The sequence below is a fragment of the Ptychodera flava genome, unplaced genomic scaffold, assembly GCF_041260155.1.
Source record: "Ptychodera flava strain L36383 unplaced genomic scaffold, AS_Pfla_20210202 Scaffold_40__1_contigs__length_1388640_pilon, whole genome shotgun sequence".
NCBI classification, from domain to species: Eukaryota; Metazoa; Hemichordata; class Enteropneusta; family Ptychoderidae; genus Ptychodera; species Ptychodera flava.
Window position 1 is genome coordinate 1226917 of NW_027248362.1, and position 25999 is coordinate 1252915.

A 25999-nucleotide genomic window follows, 5' to 3' on the forward strand; every position below is an offset into this window, starting at 1 on the left:
AAAACATTTTTCTGACTGGATTGGTTTACTTACCACTGACGGTCGCCATTTTGATTTGATTTCTGTGCGAGCAGATCAAACAATTCTACTGTGCATTATGCATGCAAAACAATTTACAACTTCCGGTTTTCGCCTGAACCATTTATCATTTGATCATGTCTGACGCAGGTGGTAGCAGCACTGCATGCAATGATCTCAGCTCAGTTTCGCCGCCTATGGCGCTATATCAAACGCAAACGCGGGTTCGAGCCATAGAGTAGGTGCACTGTTCTTGACCCGAGAACAACCCGAACTACTTCGGTTAGCGTTCGGGGAAAAGCCGAGGATTGTTCTCGGGTCGAGAACGTACTCATGTGAAAACCTAGGAGCAGACGAGAACAGGATGGCGGCAAAGACGGAAAGTTCTAAAAGGTAATTTTTCATAACAAGTTAAAACAAATCGAAATACGTGTTAGTGCATGTGCTAATGAACACGAATTAATCAGATGTGTTTGAAATTTTATTTTTCAAATTCTTGTCAAGAACCAGTTCAAAAATGACTTCATGTATTGCCTAGGGACGATTCAGAATTTACTTCCAGGGGAGGGTGGAGGATTTTCTATTTTCTGGGTGATTTTTTTCCACGCCCCCCCCCCAGTAAATTAAAGAAAAAAGCTATGCCCCCCCCTCATCTTTCCTGGGTTTTTTCCGTGCCCCCCCCCTAATATATACATGCATGCTTACACACTATAGACATATCCAGTCTAACAAGTTGCAGGAACTGTAGTGGACATTTAATCGATGATATAACAAGATGCTTCGCTGAAACATGCTGAATGAAATAGTTCCCGATTATGTTGTGTAAGCTTATGAGCTTTATGCGCTACCAAATTGATTGAGAAGTGGATATGTTAGTGCACACCCCCACCCCAAAAGGCACTTCAGATTCTGCAATTTTGACATCATGACTTAAGAAAGATGTTCACGTTTTCCTCTTTTTGTCGGCTTAATCTTTGACCCACATTGACACATTGCAAGTAGTTGCCTCACCTGAACTGAAGCATACGGCAAGTTGACTACAAAGTTGCATATTCCCAAAACATCATAACTACGGTAAAATGTTTTACAGAATTTGGTTGGAGACAATGATAAGCTCTTTTTTACAGTTATTTTGTTTTTGATATACAGCAAGAGTTTGGGGATTTCAAAATGATCTCTCAATCCCTTCTACGGTGATCTTTAATTATTTAATTGTCCGAAAATATAAAACAGGGGAGGTAGAAGAAAATGATCAAATAAATCAAATTCTTGTTCCCGGCATCTTGTGTCTATATCTAATGTGTCTCTGCCATTGGAGGGGCTTGGATAACTCGTGATTAGGTTTAGATTCAGATGGGCGAGAATCATGAATCTCAAGGTAAATACATGATGTTGTAGCTGAGAGACAACGTTTGAAATCAGGTCATTTATAGATCTGAGTCTTGCTGATTTTTACCTGGGTTATCAATTTCAAACTCTGGCCCGAAACCGCAACATTATAGTTTCAGCTACACTAAACCATACTAAAATGTCACCTTATTTCCATTCATTCATTCTGTATTGTGAAAAGCATATCGAGCAATAAATGATTGATGTTTATTCAATATTTATTTCTAGACACCCCTAAAAATCCAAGTACATGCCAAACTAATTTCACACTATATTTGTACACTTGGTATTTCTGGATACACTGGTTTATTTCTGGTATCAATGATTATTGATATATACTACTTATTTTTGCCTGCATTCAGTTGTACTCACAAAGATAAACTACCTCTTGCCAAATTACTCACAAAGATAAACTACCTCTTGCCAAATTTATTTCTTGTACTCTAGTTCCTTCCCCAGCAGCAGCTTCATCCAGTGTTTGCTGAGTTTTGTAATTTTTGCCTTACCACACTCCTTGAGTGTGTTGTTGAGCAATAAAGTATTAGTATTGAGTGTATTCATTCACGAATGTAGTATTTGAAATTTCATCATAATAAACAACACTCTTTGCTACACCGTTTTCTGGTTCTTGAAGGTGCCATAAATTGTTTTGAGAGAGTGGAGGTGCCACAGCTAAATTGTGTTGAAGAATGAATTACGCAGAGGATGATGAGAGTCATCGATAAAAGAACGAGTCAAGTGTTGAATTTATGACCTGAAATGATACAGAAGTGTTAAAAATTATAACTGTATAGAAGTGTTGAAAATTATAACTGGGCAAACGACAGGTCAAAGGTCTACCCTGGATAGCTTCGTGGAAATGTGTCAGAGCTTTCCCCCATTCAATAAGCTTATTTGCGTCATGATCGTTATTTTTTCATTTTGTGAGTTATAGGCCTAATACGTGATCAGTTGAAAACTGATCAATTCATTAAAACCTAATTTTATGACAATGACTTTCTGTCATATATTTTTGTTGTCATGTCCTGTTATAAAAACTGATGGTCACAAAGCTTGCTCAGTAGGTAATCCAACCTACCAATTTTCCAAACCCATCCTGAAACTTTCATTCATTTTATATGTTTTGCTTGAAATTCTACATAAAACTCACAATGTATTTGTACAAAGGTCTATCCTGGATTTCGTGGATATGTGCAGAACTTTCCCCCATTCAATCTTTGCTTCATCATCATGTTGTTTTTGTGAGTTGTAGGGCCTAATTTATACATTTAATCAGTTGAAAAAGGATCAATTCATTAAAAACTAATGACTTTCTGTAATATATATTTGTCGACGTGTCCTGTCATAAAAACTGATGGTAACAAAATCTACATACTCGTACTCAGTGGGTGATCCGACCAACTCATTTTCCAAACTCCTATATCCTGAAACTTCACTCGTTTTACAGGTTTTAATTCGATCTACATAAAACTTACCGTTTGTAAGATTTATGCATTAAAAAGTGACACTGTATATTTTAGTTTTCTGAGATATCCTGATATACATAAGGTCAGCTGCAAATAGAGGCAATAAAGCGATGGATGGATTTTATCGAACTTGATAGCCTACCACTCATAAGCGTCCTGTTTTTATAAAAATAGACGCATGATTCTACTATTGAGATCAAGGTGTCAGCATGGTGTTGAATCTCAACTATTTTGGAACATTTTTGAATAGAAACATGCAATTACCACCATCCACGTCATCGTTCGAAAGCGGTTTGGCAGATATGGATGCAAATTATCGGACAGGGCCTCACACTCTCAGCCTTCGATCGACTTTTTAGCCAGGCAACACGGTGCTGCGAGCACCTCTGACGACTATGGGCCGGGTGGTCTATGCTGACATCCTTCACCTCCAGTGGGGACAAACATGGCCATGGTACAATGCAATGCTTTACGATAAGCACAGTGTGTGAACCCCGGGGTGTGAACTAAATCAGGGAGCAAGTTTGATGGATCGCATATCAAAGCTTTAAAAAACGATATCGGCCGACCATTCTCATATCACCATTCTCAGGACTCATTTCATTGAAAACGAAAGATGTCTATCAAGTGTTATCGGGACCACAGGTTACGCATGGGTGCAGCGTTGCTTCAACTTGGATATTAGAGAGGTTCGGCTACACGTTTTACGTGAACGTGAACGCGTAGAATCCACGTTGGCGTTGGCGTACACGTTCGCGTGCAAAAGTCCGTTTGGCTACACATTACGCCAACCGTTCTTGTGGCACGCGCAAGAAATGATTCGGCCCGGCTTGGGCCCGCGTAGTCTGTTTCCGCATCACAGGGATAGCTCAATGGTTTGCCCATATGCCGCAAATCGACGAAGAAATTGCAAATAAAAATAACGAAAATACATGAATATCTTTGAGGATGTCACTATCATATATCCAACTAACAACTGCATGAATGATTCACAGTTTATATCATGTTTTGATACCTAAAGATGAGAATAAATTTACACGTTTACAAATTACGTGAAAACAGCTGTCTCCATGTAAATACGCGACGCCGCCTCCATGTACGTGAAGAACGTACGCAAAAGTCGATGACATCATCGCAGAAATTCGTGACGTTACGCGTTCACGTTCGCGTAAAACGTGTAGCCGAACCTCTCTATTATAGTCGATCGAATTCGGCCCTGGATCGAAGTTTGTTGCCGCGCCGAAGGCTGAACCTCGGGACTGACTGGTGTAAAGCGGTACCGAGGTTCGGCCTTCGGCCTCATACTTTCGATCGACTACCAAGCAACCGTGACGCTGTACGCACCATGTACCACCTGCACCTGTGATCGATATCAGTTCACTTCACTACTACTATTACTAACGCGTACATCCTACGGTACACGGTAATTGCGGTCCTACTAAATACTGCTCGTCACTGCCCGTCACTGCCCGTCAGGGCTAGAGGCAAAATTGGGCTTTCAATTACCGAAATAAGTCAATAACTAAACACCACTGACCCATACAACATATAAATATCCTACAAATTGATCGTCAAAGCCACCAATGCGTCGATTTACAACCCCAAAATTACTTCCGTAAACCGTCCCTGGCAAGCCGCCATCTTGCTTTTTGGACTATACTATTTTGGGGGACAGGGGTCGCAGCTTCGGTGTACGCACGTTCATAAATGAACGACAGCTGCAACTGCCAGAGGTTGGATGAAGTTTTAGGGGAAGGGGGGAGGGCACGAATTATTGGGTAAATTTTTTTAAGTGTATATGTCAGTCTGGCATATTAATACATGCAATATATTGACAGTGACAACTTCTTGAGGAAATACCACAGGCGTGATGTTTTGTGGGTAGTTTCTATGAGTGTAGTTTATGCTACGTTCCGATGTTCTCTTCCGTAGCCTAATCACCAAGGTAAGAAACAGAATTATCCGGCCTGCCAAGAAAACTGCACGTTCTAGTCGAAAAATAAACACAAATCCTACATTGAGTTACCTAGTTAGATGCAGAAGGATCTTGGCTGTCCAAAAAAACACGCTCATGTCACGATAAAATGAAAACTTTCGAAGAAATCTGCCGCGTTTTGACAACATCGGCGTTTCTGATAGCCACCGTTGTAATAACACAACTCATTATCATAATGGACGGTGTCTGCACATAGAAAGTGGTGAATCTCAGTCTGATGCCGTTGATGGCGTTGCTCACGGACCAATCAGCGATGCGGACGGCGTACAATTATGATAATGAGTTGCGTTATTACAACGGTGGACGCCAGAAATGCCTAGTTTGTCAAAACACGGCAGATTTCTCCTAAAGTTGTCATTTTATCGTGACATGAGAGTGTTTTTTGGATAGTAGAGAGCCTTCCGCGTCGAACGAGGTAACTGACTGTAGGATTCGTGTTTATTTTTTGACTAGAACAGGCTGTATGGGCTGAACGGGCTGTAGATGGGATTATCTTGAAATGAAGTTGACATTGCCAAAATTATGCAAATGAGCTTAAAAAATGTGAAAATGGTCAACAATTAATAACTCAAGAACCACTGTTCTGATTGCTTTCAATATTAGTATGCAAGTACCTCAGGTGGACCTCATACAGTATTATGTATTTTGTGAAGATATCTTGATTTTTCTAATTTTGTTGATTTTTTTTGGTAATTTTTCCTCATTTTTGATAAAAATTCTTTTTCTCTGAAATTGCTTGCCAAATTGCTTTCAAAATTGGGTATGGTGTTTGAAAGGGTGTTACCTTCCTAATCTGTTGAAATTATGACAAAATGAGAAAAATTATCTTTTTGGGGCAATTTTTGTCATTTTTGGTAGAGAAAAGTTGTTCTCAAATTTACTTGTCTGATAGTTTGGCAACTTGGTGTTACAGTCCCTAGGGATGTTATGAGATAAATCTTTTGCTCAAAGTATTGAGGAACCCCCAAATTTGTATTTTTTAGGCAATTTTCTCAGTCTGTGACCTTAAATGACCTATACTTACCTACCTAGGGTGTGTTTTTGAATGGTAGTGACAACTGTTAACATAATTTTGTCATATTTGTTATTGATTTGTAGTGAAATTTGATCTGAGAAAGAAAATCTGAGGGTAATTTTTTTGTTGAGGAAGAATTTATTTGCAAGATGTCTATGTAAGACACACAAGATCTGATAAAAAATTGGATTAGGCATAATTCTATACTTCATGCTTACTCCATGGAATTTCACTGTTTACACTGAAGTATTGGTGGTGATATCATTAATTAAACATCGCCTTAGGGGTCATGTGTAGTACTGGTAAAATTAATTAAACATCCCAGTAGGGGTCAAGTGTTAAAGACACATAAGCTGCATCATTTCAAATAATTGTTTATGTGATTTCAAATTAAAAGAATCTTTAGCCAAGTTCTTCCCATAGTGTGGCAACAGAAAATTGTCAGATATTGGTAAAGAACACATAGTTTGGGTTTTTTGACAATAAAATTATTTTTGACTTACAAGCCAAATATGGCTTTCATCAGTGCAAACACATTAAAATGTGCTTGAATTTGATAGACCAAGTCTACTGCCAAGGAATGATGATGTATCATTTTAGATATAATTATATGACTTAATGACAGGAATGCAAAAGACTTAATGACAGGAATGCAAAACATATGATAAAGCAAGTTTTTAAACATATCTTCAAAAATTTGATGATACACTTGGAAGCAAAGTGCAGAACAGATACAGCCAATGGGGACAAACTACGGAAATTTTGAACAGAAGTACATGTGGCTATTGCTTAGTCACTTAATTGGGTTTTACCAATACTTTGTTCCAAATTAACCTTTTGGTAGTAAACTGTATACAAATCCTAGGGATGTTCTGATACATTTTTTTGGTGAATTATCAAATAACATTGGATTTGCTTTAACATTCGCTTTGGGTCAATCTTAACAGGTGCAGCTAGCTGGCAGGGTACGTTTACCCATTCTGGACACCTGATACCACCACTATTTCGTGGTTCAAGATGACCCCATTTCCTTTGTCATTTTTCGATATATTCCTTGGACCTGCTAAATTTTATAGCTACCTAGAATGATAATGATTATTGGACCTGTGTTGATGTCTACATTTTTGTATTTTACTCAAACTGTTCACAAACGTAATACTAGTTTGTATTTTGTACAAATGTTTACCTGTAGCCTTAAATGACCTATAGTATGTGAATCAAGAACAATATTGAAGATGGTGATCATAATGTAGTTGTATTCTCTTAGTTTGTAACGAAATTTGATGCAGAAAACACATTTGAGGTACACAGAGTTGATGTGAGTTTGGTGAAATATGCAATCATCAGCTGGAACAGGTCAGTTGACACCAAGCAATAGGTAGTCCATAAAAACTTTCAAATGAAGAACATTTCTTGATTGCTATACTCGAAAAATAATTTATGTTGTAAAATAACTGAAATATGTAATCATTAGCTGAACCAACTCCACTCACACGGAGCAAAATTCACCATATCTTATGAATACCTTACAGTACATGTTTTAATCCAGACTTTAAATTTACAAAAAGTTTTCATATTACAGCTCAAGTGTTACAGCTCATTGGCGGTATTTTTGTCATTTTTGGTCAGAAATTTGTTTCTCCATAATTACAAGTCCAAATGCTTTGAAATTTGATTTTTACAACATTAGAGTCATCCTTATTGTAACTAACCAATATCATGTCGAAAATACTAATGTTTTATTTTTGAGGCAATTTTTCTCATTTTTGGTTTTAAATAGACTATTCTCATAATGTGTGAAAACTATGTGAAAATATCAGAAGTGTAGTTTTTGAGTGATTTTTATCCTTGATTATTTTAAATTTTATACAGCTTAAAAAAAAAACTTGCCATTTAATCAGGTGGCAGCTGTAAGTAGTGTTTACACAGAAATTCCTTTGGTATAGACTGCTGTGAGGGTTAAGTAAACATGGGTGATTTTTTTATTAAAAACATAGTCCAGAAAAACTGTTTCAAAAGAAGAACAGTTTTTTATTGCTATACTTGAAAAATAATTTATGTTGTAAATTTAGTGAAATATGCAATCATTAGCTGAACCAACTCAACTAACTGTATGCTGCAAAATTTACCATATCTTAGGAATACCTTACAGTACATGCTTTAATCCAGACTTTAAATTTACAAAAAGTTTACAAATTACAGATTAAGTATTTACTCTTTAATATACAAATGTGAGCTAACGTCGTATAATTCCAGGTGGTATTTTTGTGTAGTTGCTCGTGGCAGCCATAAATGACTTCCAAATGACGAACTTATTTGCTTTATATATGATTGTTAGCTGTATTTGCAACTTGTCTGTAGTCATGTCCTATCAAAAGAGATTAATACAAGATAGAGCTCCATTGTCGATACCTGGCCAACGGACTAACTGTTTTGTGCATATTGTTCAAAAAATCACTTAAAATTGTCACAAACTGGACGGCTTAAGCTTTGTAACTTTAAAATATGGACTTTTCCCAATAAGACTATATATGTTTGGAAAGGCCAATTTCAGAGCTTTCAAACAGTATAACATTTATATGGTTTCATAATTCATGGTTCAAGGCAGAACGGGAAACATTACCCCTACCCCTTATATTATAATTTTGTTTAAAAAATCACTTAAAATTGACACACACTGAAAGGCATAAGCTTTGTAACTTTAAAATATGGACTTTTCCCAATAAGACTATACATGTTTGGAAAGGCCCATTCAGAGCTTTCAAACAGTATAACATTTATATGGTTTCATAATTCATGGTTTGAGGCAGAAAGGGAAACATTACCCCTACCCCATATATTGTAATTTCGTTCTTAAAAATGACTTAAAATTGACACAAACTGAAAGGTTTAAGCTTTGTAACTTTAAAATATGGACTTTTCCCAATAAAACTATACATGTTTGGAAAGGCCAATTCAGAGCTTTCAAACAGTATAACATTTATATGGTTTCATAATTCATAGGTTCGAGGCAGAAAGGGAAACATTACCCCTACCCCATATGTTGTAATTTCGTTCTTAAAAATGACTTAAAATTGACACAAACTGAAAGGTTTAAGCTTTGTAACTTTAAATATGGACTTTTCCCAATAAAACTATACATGTTTGGAAAGGCCATTTCAGAGCTTTCAAACAGTATAACATTTATATGGTTTCATAATTCATGGTTTCGAGGCAGAAAGGGAAACATTACCCCTACCCCATATGTTGTAATTTCGTTCTTAAAAATCACTTAAAATTGACACAAGCTGAAAGGCATAAGCTTTGTAAGTTTAAATATGGACTTTTCCAATAAAACTATACATGTTTGGAAAGGCCCATTTCAGAGCTTTCAAACAGTATAACATTTATATGGTTTCGTAATTCATGATTCGAGGCAGAAAGGGAAACATTACCCCTACCCCATATGTTGTAATTTCGTTCTTAAAAAATCACTTAAAATCGACACAAACCGAAAGGTTTAAGCTTTGTAACTTGAAATATGCAATTTTCCCCATAAATCTATATATTTTTAGAAAGGTCTGATGCAGCACTTTCAAAAAATGTAACATTTTTATGGTTTCATCATTCATGATTCGAAACAGAAAGGGAAACATTACCCCTACCCCTTATGTTACACACGGATATGTGGCATACCGCGTAATAAGAAAACAAGCTCATGCACCCACTAAATCTCAAGACACATACTTTTAATCTTGTTTTTCTTGTTTATTGCACTGAGTTCTTCCAAAAAATATATAAATACCTTATGAAAAATTGTTTGGAGGAACGGGAACTTAATTATTGGGTGTGAAATTTAGCAAATTTTACGATTTACGGCCAATGACCGATATAAAGTCTAATCGACGTTCGAATATTAATTAATCCCTATTAAGTTATATATCAATGAAAAGGCCATGATCTTGGCTTTCTAAAAATGTAACGTTTATAGTATTTTATTGTTTCTGTTTCCGTCGAGCGGTAGATACATGACCCCTACCCCATCGTTGAAATCCAAGATGGCGGCCAAGATGGCGGCAAAGATGGCGCCAAATGAACCCCGTTGGACACGATTTGATTTTGGGAACATCAAAATTCATTAAATATAGACCCTAAGGATTACAAAAATGTAGGTTAAAAAAATACATCCTTGGGGTGCATGGGAACCCTACCTTCCGACTAGACTAATAGGGGGGGTCAGTGTGTTTTTGAATTTTGACACAGGCTCATCATTGCCTAAAATGCTAGTGTCAGCCACAAATTTCTTCATTCAGTTGTATTTTTCGGCGCACCCTTTGGGCGCGTAACTTTAATAATCAGTCATATTTTTCAGCACGCCCAACTTTAACATATCAAGCATACATACATCAGAGATATCTGTATGTTCAATATTTTTCAGCGTGCTCTTCAAGCTCATTACTTTAATATATCAGACATTTTTCAGCATGCCCTTCAGGTGCATGACTTTAATATACAAGGCATATATATCAGAGATATCAGGATGTTTCATATTTTTCGGCGCGCCCTTCGGGCGCCATACTTTAATAAATCAGAGATATCTTGATGTTTGCTAAGTGAAAGTGTACATTATGAAATCTGCATTTCATATGAAAAGGATGACAAATTCCTGATACTTTTCTGTTCTCTCTATGAGAATTCAGTATGAGAAAGCAACATGCACAATATTTCACAATATATATTTGATACAGTGACTTATTTTAGAGATAGAAAAATGACAAGATATCTTTCCTTCTCATTGATGCAATTATTTTCCTTTGTTTCACAGGTTTTCTGTAGAAAGATGCTTTTTATGAACAAAATAACAGTTAAAAAAGGCAGTTTTTGTCATTATTAGCTGTGCTTTTATGGTTTCAATGTTACAAGAAAAGGTCCTCTCAGACACTGTACACATCAGAATTTGGCTAAAAAAGCTCTCTATGGCTCCTCAGGAGATTTAATTGGATGGTTGGCAAGTCTTAACACCCATCAAAGTTTTTGATTCACTGCTTTTTCCTCTTTGATATTAATGATTGACATCCATTTCTGTACAACAGTTCAGGACATCTGGTTAAGCATAGAAAGTGTGAAATACATTCACAGCTCATTCAAATACAGCTCATTCAAAATGTACTGTATTAAACTTTAAGATTGACACTTTGAAATTCCTATCTTACAACTGACATGTAACAATTTCACTAAAACATAGAATGACTATTTAAAATATAAATATATGTAAAATGTAAAATATAATATATATATATATATATATATATATATATATATATATATATATATATATATATATATAATATATATATATATATATATATATATATATATATATATATATATAATGTCCACCTTTTGTTTTACCTATGTCGCGCGCCCGGGGGGGGGGTCACCCTGTTTTCGAAATTTGGAATAGGGGGGGGTCACCCTGTTTTCAAAATTTGGAATGGGGGGTCAGCCACTTTTTGACGTCGGCAAAAAATAATCCACCGCCCCGGCCCCCCCCCAGGCCGAAGAAACTGACCAGTCCCTAAACTTGTGGTATTTGGCGGGCCGTCTGCAAATTTATACATTTCCGCGCGTAAACTCTACTTGAGAGTTCGATGACTCCTATGGTGATACCACGCCAGGGGGCGCACACCGATACACTCGTAACATGTCGAGTTTAATACTTTTTGTCGTTAGGCGCAGGTAATTCTTCATTCAAACTGCGAAATAGTGATAAACATACAAATCTGCAAGATACCCTAGAGGTTAAATCAATCAAGATGTGCCAATTCTAAGCCATTTATTTGTTTTCCTTCGGCATCAAAAAACTGCAGAAGTGCATAGGGTAAGCGACGGGGGTCATGTATCAATGGCGTTCGAAAATTGTGTCAGGCAGTAAATGGAAGAGCGTCACTCACGCGCTCGACCAACCGAGTAAAAAATACAGAAAAGTGCAATTTCTGCTGAAAATTGAAGAAATTAGCGCATGAAAATATTCTAAATTTAATGATATATAAATTAGGGGTTACCGACTCCAATTTTGTTTTGCAAAAATCGCGTTAATTAACCATTTACCACCGGAACCTCCAACGGGGGTGCCGACGACTGACGGAATAAATAAACTTTCATTTCTCTTGCGAGACTGAAACAGGAGTTTAAATAATCGCATTTTTAGTCCCCACGGACACTGTCCGGGGGGACTTATAGGATTGGTCATGTCCGTGCGTATGTGCGTCCGTCCGTCCGTGTGTCCGTCCATCCGTCCATTCACGCAGATATCTTAGAGATGCCTGATTGATTTCATTCAAAATTGGTACAAGGATTACTTCATATGTCATACAGATGCACGTCGATTTGTTTTGTGATACGATCCAATATGGCCGCCAGGTGGCCATACGATTTTTTCATGTAGAGAGCCATAATTCAGGCATGTTTCAACTGATTTTATTCAAAGTTGGTACAAGGACATTGACCAATGTCACAGATATGCACGTCAATTCTTTTTGTGATACGATCCAATATGGCCGCCGTGCGGCCATTTTGTTACGATTTTTTCATGTACAGAGCCATAACTCAGGCATATCTCAACTGATTTTATTCAAACTTGGTACAAGGACATTGACCTATATCAGACATATGCACGTCAATTTGTTTTGTGATACGATCCAATATGGTCGCCAGGCAGCCATTTTATTACGATTTTTTTCATATACAGAGCCATTACTCAGGCATGTTTCTACAGATTTTTTTCAAAGTTGGTACAAGGACATTGACCAATGTCATAGCTATGCACATCAATTTGTTTTGTGATACAATCCAATATGGCCGCCATGCGGCCATTTTGTTACAATTTTTTCATGTACAGAGCCATAACTCAGGCATATCTCAACCAATTTTATTCAAACTTGGTACAAGGACATCGACCTATGTCATACACATACACATTGACTTGTTTTGTGATACGATCCAATATGGCCGCCGTGTGGCCATTTTATTACGTTTTTTCATGTCCAGAACCATAACTCAGACATGTATCAAGCAAATTTATTCAAAGTTGGTACAAGGAGATTGACCAATGTCATACATATGCATGTTAATTTGTTTTGTGATACGATCCAATATGGCTGCTGTGCGGCCATTTTGTTATGATTTTTTCATGTACAAAGCCATAACTCAGGCATATTTCAACCGATTTTAATCAAAGTCGGTACAAGGACTTTGACCTATGTCATACATATGCACATTGATTTGTTTTGTGATTCGATCCAATATGGCCACCATGTGGCCATTTTATTACGATTTTTTCATGTCCTGAACTACAACTCAGACATGTATCAAGTGAATTTATTCAAAATTATTTTTATCACAGACCTTATGAAGAGGACTCTATCCTCTCTGAGGACCTGTAATCAAAGCACCCATTAACAAGTGGGGACTGTGTCATCAACGATGACTTGTTAGTCAAATTTCGGGATTTTTATCACACAATTTGTATACCACCATATTCCTGAAATCGTAGAGAACCTGGAGCCCCAAAATTACGCCGTTCTTCGACCTATAGCGCGAGATCGGGGCAAAATAAGAAACGAGATTACAATCGTGCACCGGGAAAAGATTTTACTATATAGGAGTAACAAATCATTTCAGGGTTATGTGACTATAAAAAGAATGATTTGCAGGGACTGCAAGTGGCACACTTTTGGAAAGGGTAGCAATAAACATATCTGGTTGTAAATTTCTGAAGAAAAGTTAACTACTAAATATGAATACTTTTATCGTTATGTCTCACTGATACATAAGATGCACACAAAGACAAGCAAAGATGTCAGTTGAAAATGGTGAACAGAAAATCAGAGGAGCAGATAATTGGCAAAGTGATATACATCTTGAAGTTTAATGGTACATCATTTGCAGATATCCAGATATTTCTGGAAAGTGAGATGTACATGTACATGCATAAGTTCAGCATACATTTTCATTTGATGATGCTGAATATTTGCAGACTCACGGTGAAAGTTTTAAACATAGGAATTAAAATTGGTGAAAGCCAACTTGTTTTTTAATTTTCTCTTTTTTTTCTAATTTGGTTGTCATAAAACCAAGTAGCTGCCACTGAAAGCAAAAATGCTGAGGAATATTTTAGAACATTTCTTGAACAAAACACCTTATCCAAAACATGAATTCACATGTTATTCTGCTCATTCCATTCACAATCCAATGTTCATATTAAAATGCAGATATTAACCCTGTGTAAGTCAAAGTTCACATTTTGTCAGCAGTATTTTTCAAAATTGACAGAGCATTCATATTTCAAATTTTTTTAACAAACTTTAATTTTAAAATAGTCATGATGCGCATGTTTTCAGATGACACGAAACAATACATGTTAATTTGGTTTTTTTGCCTTTTCTGCCAGCCGCCACTGAGAAATCTTTGATTATACATATCAGAATGAATGGGACACAAAGTATTAGCATCAATACACAATGTGTAAGCCTATCCACATTTCTCCTAGCCTCATACACACTGAGATCACTTCTTGGACTACAGCAAATTTCTTGTGTACACAATATTTCAACAATACGACACCATAGCATTGATGCAGTGCCACATGATCTTCTAGATGCACATACAGGATTATTGGAAAATCAACCCTTTTGTAAATTTTTCACCATATATTTTTGACAGTAATACATAATATTTTTATTTTCAACATTAAAAAACTATTCGCTGAAAAGCAACTTGAAGATGAGACGGCCATAAATTTATTTTCAAAAAAGTTTATAGTAGATGTAAGCACTGTAAAAAGTTATGTAGAACATTTAAAAAATTTAGAAAGGGTAAAATTGATGAGAATGAAACATAGAAAAAAGGAGCAGAAAAGAAGAGAGGATAAAAAATACGAGGACTATGACTGGTTAAAGTTGCTCTTGAGTGGGAACCTTCAAAATTTAAACGTAAAAGAATTAGATAAATACCTTGATAAACATAAATTACCAAAACAAAAAAATTGAAAGCTGAAAAAGTTCAAATTATAACCGCACATATACATGCACAACCTTCATTCAATTTAAGAAAACTGTCCGGGAAAGATATTGTAACAACTTATGTCACAGATGAGTCAGAGTCAGATAGCAGTGACTCTGAATTGGAAACCTCTGTCAATGGAGTCATTGAGAGTGATGATGATGGTGTTGGTTCTGAATATGATAGTGACACAGACACTGACACTGACAAAATCCCAGAGAACCAACGTGACCATGTTACTTTAAGAAGTGGCAGAGTAGCAAGTTGTTTTGTTTTGAATTAAGGTGAAGCTGCATGTTGCCAACACAGTTTTTTTCAAAGCAATATTTCTCCAGTCATCAAAGATGACAAGGAAACCCCCTCATACCATATATTTTCAAAAAGCAGAGACTCTATAGTTTAGTATGGTAGCAGTAGTGTACTCAAAGGATGAAGTGGGTGTATATTTAGGGTAAAAAACCTCATTTTTGGTATTAATGATAAAAATTAATTTAAGTCAAAAAGTAGACAGTATTTTCTGAAATGTAATATTTCACTTGAAAGGAGAGTATATGTAGAAAAAAACAACTAATTTATTTGGCATTATCCATCCTCACTTTAAAATTGTAGGGCTTTAAAGACTAACACTCTAATAATTGATTAAAATCATGATCAGCAAAATTAAAATGCCACTTATTCAAAATGCCTCTTATTAAAAATGTAAGAGCTTTATTGCCAAACAAAACCAATTGATAGTCGTTTTGTTATATAGCATTTAAAAAACATAATGTGAAAAGTTCAGAAAATTTGACCCAGCTGGAGTGGAGTTAAATTTTTGGAAATTTTCAAATTGGGGGGAAAAAGAAGCCAAGAAATCGGGTGATTTGCATACATTTGCATAAATTAACACTTCTTTATCACACAACTTTCAACTGCTTTACAAGCTACAAGGTAAACCCAACCTTAAAAGGACATTTGCTGTAATTTTTTCGCATTTGTTCAATGTTCATCTCTGTGTATCAGCATTTGTTTGTTATTCTATCAGTACATAGAACACCCAATGCTGTATTTAGCAACATACCAGTGTGAACATAAATGACCATTGTTATTGTTGACAAATGAATTCTAGTCTGGACTTGATCCAAGATCTCTTTTCAACAAAAACAACCCTGACTGTTCACTGTATGGTTTGTGTTGACATGCTAAATACTGGACATTTCATGACGCTTCAGGGAGGAGAACAATAACCTACAGTAGATGCATAAAACAAACCACTGTGAATATTACCGAATTTGGCAGCTAAAGGAGTTTAACTAAACATGTTGAGTTTATCTGTCATCCAGGTAGTGTCTATGGTTCTCTTTTGTAGAGATCAGAAATTCTGGGCAAATATTGAATTGATGTTTTTTTTCCTTGGCCCCCCTAAAAGATTGTGGTATTTTTGTCTGGCCCCCCTAATTTTTCTTGGGAAAAATGGGTGGCCCCCCTGAAAATCCTCTTCCCCCCCCCCCCCCCCCCCCCCCCCCCCGGAAGTAAATTCTGAACTGGTCCCTAGCTAGGTCCCATCCGTGGAATATTACGGCTGTAGTTCAGTAGTTGTAGCTTGTACGTTGATTTTCCATTGACAAAATATTTGCTTTTACAAGGCATTGTTTTATCTGCTGTCAACAATGCTCACCTACCGCCGTCTGTCTTCATTTTTGAAGCCGATTGCGTGAATATATTATATTTTTTTTGTATGTTCAAATCCCCAGTGATGATGAAATTGTCAATTTGGATGTTGTGTACAATGATAAAACGTACACAATACGAACTGGTCGGAGGAATGCTGATAAAATTCAAAGCGGTGAGTAAAGTCAACACACTTTCATGATTTTTCAGTTCCTTCTTTATTTCTGTGGCTTCACTTGTTTCCTTGTAAGTTATATTTAAGGAAAATGATTCGCGCGGTGTCTTGTGTTGTGATACACCTTTGTCAGGGTATGTAAATCATTAATTTTAATTGAGTTATAGGCTATGATTTAATATTTTAGCAAACCATTTTTTTCATCAAGATTTTTTTTCAATTTTTTTGGTAAAAAAATTAGTGAGAAGAGTTTTCTGCTATATTGGCATAAGTCTATGGAACTGATCATCAGGGTGAAATTTATTTGTCCTAAAAATGTTGGTTTTGTGATATCAAAATTAAATTCAAAATTGAAAAAAATTGTTGTTTTATTGTTGTCACTGTAGGAATAGAGATGTGAATGACCTTAGGAAATGAAACGAATCATGGCAAAACATGATCCCGGGCAATATGACTCTGGGTCCTGTATACAACTTACCTTTAATACTTCTATAAGAATAACAGTATTTATACTTGGGCAATTCTGTAAGTCAAAGTGAATGTAATTATTTTCAATAGATTCAAACTTCTTGCTTGGCATCATGAAACAAGCTACAACAAATGAAATCAACAAACACACTGGCAATGGAGCACCCCAGCAACAACATTCAACAACAAGTCAATGTGATGTACCAATAAGTCATGTCAGTGATAAAGCTGGAGCTGACCAACAAGTCATTGATACCCCTACAAAGTGGCCAAAGGGAGCAGCTACAGCTTTAGTTCAGTTACGGCTGAATAAGGACAAAGTGTTTCATAAACACAAGGTATACAAGCTCACAAAATTAAATGTCATGTATACATATGCAAATAGTTATTCATGTATACTATAATATGTTTTTATCTGTCCATATATATCTAGTTATTTGTATGTATCACTGTTTGTGCAGTGTTCGCGCTACCGCTCGCCAGACGGCAAAATGGCGAATTGATTCACTCATTGGCGACTCAGACGGTCAGAACAATCGCCAGACTGGCGACTCAAAATTTGTACGTTCGGTCACTTTGTTCTACGATGTTCTGTTGCATTGCGGTGTTTTGTTTTACTTCTTGGGAAGTCTTCCGCCATAGTACTATCTTACTCATCTAAGTATAAGCCCTGCCACTGTTTTCAGAGTATAATGGGTCAAACAAGTTGGTAAAATTACTTTTCAGATACAAGAAGCTAATGGGACATCGAAGTTCCCGTGATAGTATCATGAGCAAAATGGCACGTATACCCAATACATGTACTTGTGCCCCTCCGAAATGTCCCCCGTTACCTAAATAGAATAGTCCCACTCCAGTTACGTCCGCCATTATGCATTGTCACGTTCACGCTGTCCTGTTTTCCCGGGAGGTTGTCATAGTCCAAGTCTAAACATGCAATTTCAGTTGTTTTCAGCGATCATCCTTTCATCTGTGAAGAGCGGTTTTACCGGTGACCATTACAATTTTCTCTGCTATGCTGTTGTTTTAACAAGACACGGACCGTTTGATCTTGGAAAGTAGAGTTGCTTTTACGTGCAGCCAATGCACATGCCAGTTCACGGGTTCACACCATGCTCTTGAACGTGAATGGCAGCACACATGATGTCTTTGTTTCACGTTTATATTTTATCTCAAGGTATGATTCAAGCTGAAATGTCACCAAAATGTCACTTCTATATCGAGGGATTGTGCAAACCAGTTTGATTTAAAACAGCTTTGTAAAACACTGTTTACTTAGCTTGGAAATTGTTACTGAGTTTTGCTGTCTTTTGGCCATGCACGGACGTGTATCAATATCAGTGTGATCATGGCATGCCATGCCACGTTCATGAAGATCTTGAGGATGTTACTCTTTTCTGTATTTTTTTGTACTTCACAATTTCTTTGGATGACATTTGAAAGTTCAAGTGGTGTTCAATAGTCATGCATGAGTTTTGATACGAAGCATTCTTTTTATTGAACTATTAAAGCAGCACTGAGGATACATATGATGATGAGAAAGTGGCAGACCTGAAATATTTGGTTATCATTACTCTTGAGTATTTAATGATATCACCTTTGACCCTTGGAGATGAATGTGTGTGACCCTTGACCTCACCTCTCAAAAGAAAAATCTGGCTACTTATGTTCACACTGTATTAGCCAAAAAGGCTAATCAGCTTGAGTAGCCAGAGCAAACCCTGTTGTGTAAAGTGTACACGTATTTATTTAGTGTGTTTATCCATTTATCCATCTATCCTGCCATCCATTCATTCAAAATTAGCATATTCATACTTTAGAAATATTTTTGCCGTTCGAAATTCTGCTTATCATAAATCACTTGTCTAATTGATACTGTCAAAGTAAACTAGATGTTGTATATTTTTTGCTATTGTGAAAGAGGAAAAAATTATTTCACTTAATGGTTGATCAAATTAAAAGTTCAAGGTTATTGCTTTCTGGAATGTTCTGCATTCAGATTCCTAATGATGGAGATCTTGGTTTCTGTGCAGTGTCTGTTAGGGACTGGTCAGTTTCTTCGGCCTTGGGGGGCCAGTGGATTCATGGGGGGGTCACCCTGTTTTTGACTTTGGTGATAGGGGGGTCACCATGTTTTTGAAATGTCCAATAGGGTGTGTCAGTCTGTTTTTGAATTTCGACACAGGCTCATCATTGCCTAGAATGCATCGTGTCAGCCACAGATTTCATCATTCAGTTGCATTTTTCGGCTCGCCCTTTGGGCGCATAACTTTAATAAGACTTTCATATTTTCCTCCACGCCCTTCGAGCGCCATACTTTAATAAATCAGGGATATATGCCAGAGATATCTTGATGTTTGCTAAGTGAAAATGTACCGTTATAAAATCTGCATTTCATATGAAAACCATGACAAATTCTTGATACTTTTCTGTTCTCTCTATGAGAATTCAGTATGAGAAAGCAACATAAACAAATATTTCACAATATATATTTGATACAGTGACGTATTTTAGAGATAGAAAAATTACAAGATATTTTTCGCTTTCATTGATGCAACTGTTTTCCTTTGTGTCTCAGGTTTTCTGTAGAATGATGCTTTTTTATGACCAAAATAACAGTTAAAAAAGGCAGTTTTTGTCATTATTAGCTGTGCGTTCATGGTTTCAATGTTACAAGTAAAGGTCATGTCAGACACTGCACACATCAGATTTGGCTAAAATGCCTCTCTATTGCTGTTCAGGAGATTTAATTTTAGTCCTTTGGGCCCTGTGGACCCAAAGTATGGTGCGGCCCAAAATGCCCAATGTAGTGGGCCGTATGCCGTGGACGCAGGTATCTCAGAAACGCTTCAGTAATTTTTTCTGAAATTTGGTCTGATGGTCACTTGGGCATGTATCTCGAACGATCTTTTTTGTTTTTTTGATTGAATCGTTTTAAAGTAACTTTTTTAGCTTTTTTGTGAAAACCACTATTTTCAATTTTTCCTCAAAACCACTGATTTGATTATTGTGATTTTTGGCATGGGTGTTTGTATAGTTGAAATGCCGTCAGAAATATTCAAAATTTGGTGATACATGCCTTGTATTATTGTTAAACAATATTTTTATTCATTTTTATTTTATATTTACTTGATTTTTACCCACTTTTGCTAAAGCTATCGTCTGCGCATGCGCAAAAATGTAGGACAAAATCTGAGTTGAAGAATAGAAACGGACGCCATCTTGTTTCTCGGTCCGGTCACATTTTTTACGTTTTAAACGTTTCACTGTGTATTTCAATATGTTTCATAGTTATGAAGTTGACAGTGATGCACTTTTGCGGCTGTCGTGTATTTTTTGGTACGAAGGGCGCCTTTGATCGACTGAAGAATGATTGCCTCCGTAGGGGATAATCACTGGTACCGGCAGGCATATACAGTTCTATAAAGGAAGCAATCCACTAGCCCGTATAGGTCAGGGGCTCATTTAGGGGAGAACCACTTGATTTCGGGGGGGGGTTATGGAGGATTTTGAGAGAAAATAAAATTGTCACCAGGTGAAATAGAAGAAAAAGATTAAGCCTGTAATGGCTTGAAAAAAAAAAATTCTCATAACAGACAGAAGTAAAAAGGAATTGTCACAATGCACTGGAAATGAGCAAAATTTTGGAAACTTCATCCTCATGTATTCTTTGCTGGCATGCTGCCATAGGTGCCGCAAATATTTTTACCACAAGCAAATCTTATGTGTTTTTTTCCAGCACTTATGATATAAGCATTCACTACTTTACACCTCAGTGCACTCGATGTTTTCCTTCCCTTTCCTGACCCAAGAAATCATTTTTCAGGATTTCTGTTGCAATATCTCAATGGCATAGGCAATATCTAGATGGGACTATTTGACTTCTGTAAATTGTGAAAATTTAAAACACAAGACAGGAGTCAATAAACTAGTTTTAAACCAATATATTATTCTCTCAATATAAATATGTTAGAAAGATTACAGGTTGACAATGAAAAATTGAGGAACAACAGATATAATGAAATACAATGTGTGAGCCTTGTTTCTCTGACCACAAAAGATAACATCTCCCCTGAGAACTTAAAAGAAATTGACTGTTTTAAAGAAGAGCAAGTATAGTACTAATCACATTGATTTGCCAAAAAAATGTTCTATAATTTAAAATTGTAAATATACTAGAATTTCCATTTTTTCTCATTTGTTGGAATTTAAAATGAATATTACATAAAACCCATCAAGTGATATGTGAAATACTGGCTTAAATTTGAAAAATTGCACTGCTACTCCATTTGAAAAAACATTGATGCAGGTCTGACAGTAGAAATAAAATTTTGCTGTCACTTTGACTGGAAAAAAATTGTCCCCATACCCACTTCCTCCATACCCTCTCCCCCGAGAAATCAAATAGTTCTCCCCTTAATACACGCATGCGCATATAACAAGTTAGCATTGTTCTGCGAGCTTCAAGGACATTGAAGAATCAAACTGACGCCAGCTTGTTTCTCAGTCTAGAGCGAATTTTGACGTTTTAAAGTTTTTAGCGTGTATTTGATGATGTTTTGTTAATATGAGGTTCACAGTATGGTACTTTTGTTGCTGTCGTGTATTTTTTGGCACGAAACGCTCCTTCGATAGACTGAAGAATGATGGCTTCCGTACTCGGTACTCACCCAGTACCGCGTACCGGCGAATCCATTGCTTTAGCAAGGCAATCCCACCGGCGCCCGTACTAATAGCTGGGTGAGAGCGAGGGAACGCTCTCTCCTTCTTCGTCCATGTCATAACTAGCGTCGTTTAATGTTGATGTACTGTCCTTTCGACACAGCGATAACTTTTAGTTTTCTGTTGCTTATTTTGGGTAATTTCGTCAGTTGTTTGTTGATTTTGACATCATTGTTGACTTCGATCGCTAAATTAATAACAGTGTGTGCTTATGTGCTGACCGATTTACTAACAAAGTACGCGCACTTCAGAATCACGGCAAAATCCGACATGGCAATTTGGCGTGATCATCAGATCATACATGATCCGAGATTGCACTTCAGCATGGTCACGATAACTAATGTTGTTTGTTTCACTGTTGTTATATATATTTCCACTAAAAAAGACCATCAGAATTTCCTCGTGGCTACTTGAAATCGTGCACTGTCAACATCACTAAGCTTATGCTTGAAAGAAGTAGACTCTTACTATGAATTACATCGACTGTCACTGCGTATTGCATATGTGTGCAAGGCACTCCGTATCATATCAAAAAAATGTAGTTATTGCAACGTTTGAGCTGCCAGAAGCCAGAATTTGGCACACAGTCCATGTAGCCGACAATGAGATGCAAATGATATGCGGTTAAGGTCTCCTCAACTAACTTTCAGCTGGTTCTTCACTTTCTACTATTTTTATAGTATTTTTAAATTTTTACAAAGGCACAGACTTATTCTACCTGCAACTTAAAACTGACGGTGATTTTGTAGCTCATTCTTCACTATTTTTAATAGTTTTTGGTAGCCGGTAACAGACACTTCGTGTTCGTGTCGGCTACATGGACGATCTGCCCACAATTTACAGTTTACGTGAAAGTTATCTTACATGTAAAACTCAGTTCTACTGTGAACAGAGTGCAAGCCATGTTGTATAGATATTTTGTATCTATCACTGTGTCAGAAAATCAGAAGGAAACAACCAGTCAGAGAAACTGTGGTCAGGATGATGCTGTCCAATTTTAATATTTGTCTCTTGGCACACACCAGATACTCATGACTGTAAAACAACATTTCATCATCATTGTATATTCAGTTTTTATATTTAGTTTGCTTGTCACTATATTGTATGTCCTTCCCTGTACTACGTAATTCAAAATTAAATATTGTTTTTGCCTGTACATATACTTGAGGGGTAAGCTTATTCAGTTTCATACATTAACGATGCACTGTTGACCTACAGTGTCCAAACTTTTTTTCATTGTATTGTAGATAGGTGTACACTCCAAATACTAAGTACAAGTGTGGTGAGTGTAACAAGCAAATGTTTTTTAGTCAATGGCCCAAATTTATTTTCTATTTGATGGAAAATAAATACACGTGTAATCAATGCCAACAATCCAGTTTAAGTTATTTGGTTTAGATTAGCCATGGTCCATTATATTACAATAGTTTGTGACTAGATTTTCTCCCCTTCTGTATTATATAAGTTCACTGTTTCCTGTTATAGATATTGTTGATCCTATTGCATCCCACCTCTTACTCTTAATTCACTTTCACACATATACTAAGGCTGTTGATACTTAGATTCCACACTTGAACTTATTCTTGAGCAGTAACTAACCAGAACAAATAACTTTCATAATTATGTCCAAACAATTTGACTTTTTGCCAAATTTCACATTTATGGCTAATAATAAACAGTAAGGAGGTACAAAGGACGTCGGTGCCCCCGGGCCCCATGTTATTGGCTGGCAAGTCTTAACACCCATCAAAGTTTTAGATTTACTGCTTTTTCCTCTTTGATATTAATGATTGACATCCATTTCTGTACAACAGTTCAGGACATCTGGTTAAGCATAGAAAGTGTGAAATACATTCACAGCTCATTCAAAATGTACTGTATTCAAACTTTAAGAATGACACTTTGAAATTCCTATCTTACAACTGACAAATGTCAACAATTTCATTAAAACACAGAATGACTGTTAAAATATGAATGTATGTAATTTATGTCCACCTTTTGTTTTACAGTTGTCACGTGTTGGGGGGGTCACCCTGTTTTCGAAATTTGGAATAGGTGGAGTCAGCTACTTTTTGACATTGGCAAAAAATAATCCACAGCCCCCCCCCCCCCCCCCCCCCTCAGGCCGAAGAAACTGACCAGTCCCTTAAGGTAGAACGTACCTCAGGAAAAGATATTTGGACACTCAAGTTTTTACAATTCTCTTCTCATTTACCTTAAAGGGGAAGGTTATCCAGCGATTATATGTTTATCAATAAAAAAAATCATTAAAAACAGGTGGTGCGAAATCTGTCCTTGTTATTCACTTTCATTTACTGATAACACGACGGTGCCTGTTTCAAAACCATTGGTTATAGGTAGAAGTGATGTAAGAGCTTAGCACTGCACTTATAGGGCTTCCCCATACTCTACATCTGGGGAAACCCCATGCTCTTCCACAGGTCTATAAACAAAGGTTTTCAAATGGGTGCCATAAGCCCTATCAGTAAGTCAAAATTAATAACAAACACAGATTTCTCACCAGTTTTTCATAGATTTTTTATTGATATGTTTTTGCTTATTATTTATAGTTAAAAAATATGATGACATCGTACATTTTCTTTTTAAACCTGTAGATCCATAAACAACTCTGGACCAGAATAAAGAATGAGATGCAAGATGCTGGGTACAGTTTCACTGCCGACCAATGTTTAAATAAATGGAAGAGTATCAAAAGAGAATATAAAAACACAGTGGATCACAATTCCCGCACAGGCAATGAAAAAAAAAACGTGTTTGTTTTATGAAGAGTTGAACCAATTATACGGAAACAAGTCAAGCACCCGACCAGAATTTACCATTGAATCCTCAGTGGCAGCGAATGATGATGGTCATCACTTGAAAATGAATCAAGATGATGACGGTGATAGTGATCATGATAGAGAGAAATCTCTGACGAAATCATAAAAACGAAATAAGCGCTCTAATGTTGGACAGTTGATGACATGGCGATCATCATTTCAGGAGGAAAATAAAAAAATTGTCACAAGACAAGAGGAGTTTCAGAGAAAAATTCACACTGAAAAAATGGCCAGATTTGATAGATTACTTAATATTCTTGACAAATAAAAATCACATAAATTTAAAAAGCAAAAATTCAACCACAGAGCAGAGTGTGTCATCGTTAGTGGCTTGTTTGTTTTATATTTATTGTTAACAAAAAACAGTTTGAAAAATGTTAAAAAAATGATTTGGTATTTTTTAAACTTTGACAGTTTTTGGCTCCAAGAATTTCATGAAAATGCAAAATTGTTCATTTCAAGAATTTTTGACAAATACAGAGTTTATTATTTAGTAATTTAACAGTTTTTAATGACATCAGAGGTGCATGAACTTTGTTACGGACTGGCTATGTTAATATCTTTATGAATTCATATATAACAGCTACTCACACAAAATTCTTTATGGATTTTATCGATCAATAAAAATTTCTTCTTCAGACAAAAACAATTTTTATAATGCGTTCAGATCTGCTCCATAGGTTTAGATTAGACTTTGAAGAGTGACGAAGTTGCTTGCTCGTGGCATTTGGGGAATTTTTTGATATTGTTGTTAAACTCACTGGTTGTTACAATTGAATTCATACCATGTATATGGGCATAACATTTTTCAATTCAGTTCAATTCAATACTTATTTATTCATTCCAAATACAGAGCAATTACAATTGTGACTCAATTAAAGACATGTACAAATTAAAACTACAACAGAATAAATAATAAACATTTGCCTTAAAAGCTTAGATATCATTCATTTTATTTCGTTTAAAAGCAGTATTGCGATTGCAATAAAAGAATGTTTGTGCCGGTTTGACCTGAGCGAGCTAAGATAAATTTGTTCATTATATTTTTTACTGGATCATTTGAACAATTCTATCACGGAGAATTACACCATTTTCATTATTGTGGTAAATATTTTCATACCCATTGACATCTTCAACAACTTCTAAATTGATGTATGTTTCAATATCATCATCTGTCATTACGCAAAAATTATGTAAAATACATGCACACATGACCAT

The 25999-nt window shown here is 36.2% G+C and overlaps 2 protein-coding genes across 3 annotated transcripts in view; one reads left to right on the top strand and one right to left on the bottom strand.

The window, feature by feature from the left end:
• LOC139127974 (small G protein signaling modulator 1-like) overlaps positions 1–175 on the bottom strand; it is a 270506-nt gene extending 270331 nt beyond the window's left edge. Inside the window, 1 exon segment of the mRNA XM_070693822.1 lies at positions 34–175. Within this exon segment, the coding sequence (XP_070549923.1) occupies positions 34–49 (16 nt within the window). The 5' untranslated portion in view covers positions 50–175.
• LOC139127980 (uncharacterized) lies at positions 145–25720 on the top strand. 2 transcript variants are annotated; one of them, XM_070693835.1, is made up of 4 exons: positions 145–411; positions 16660–16751; positions 17310–17557; positions 24557–25720. In XM_070693835.1, the coding sequence occupies exons 1-4, from the start codon at positions 383–385 to the stop codon at positions 24725–24727; spliced, it is 540 nt and encodes a 179-aa protein (XP_070549936.1). In that variant the 5' UTR covers positions 145–382; the 3' UTR covers positions 24728–25720. The 2 variants fall into 2 exon arrangements, 1 of the variants encoding a protein (XP_070549936.1); XR_011551166.1 differs by lacking the exons at positions 145–411; positions 16660–16751; positions 17310–17557 and adding an exon at positions 18075–18396.
• Positions 25721–25999: the final 279 nt, after the last annotated feature.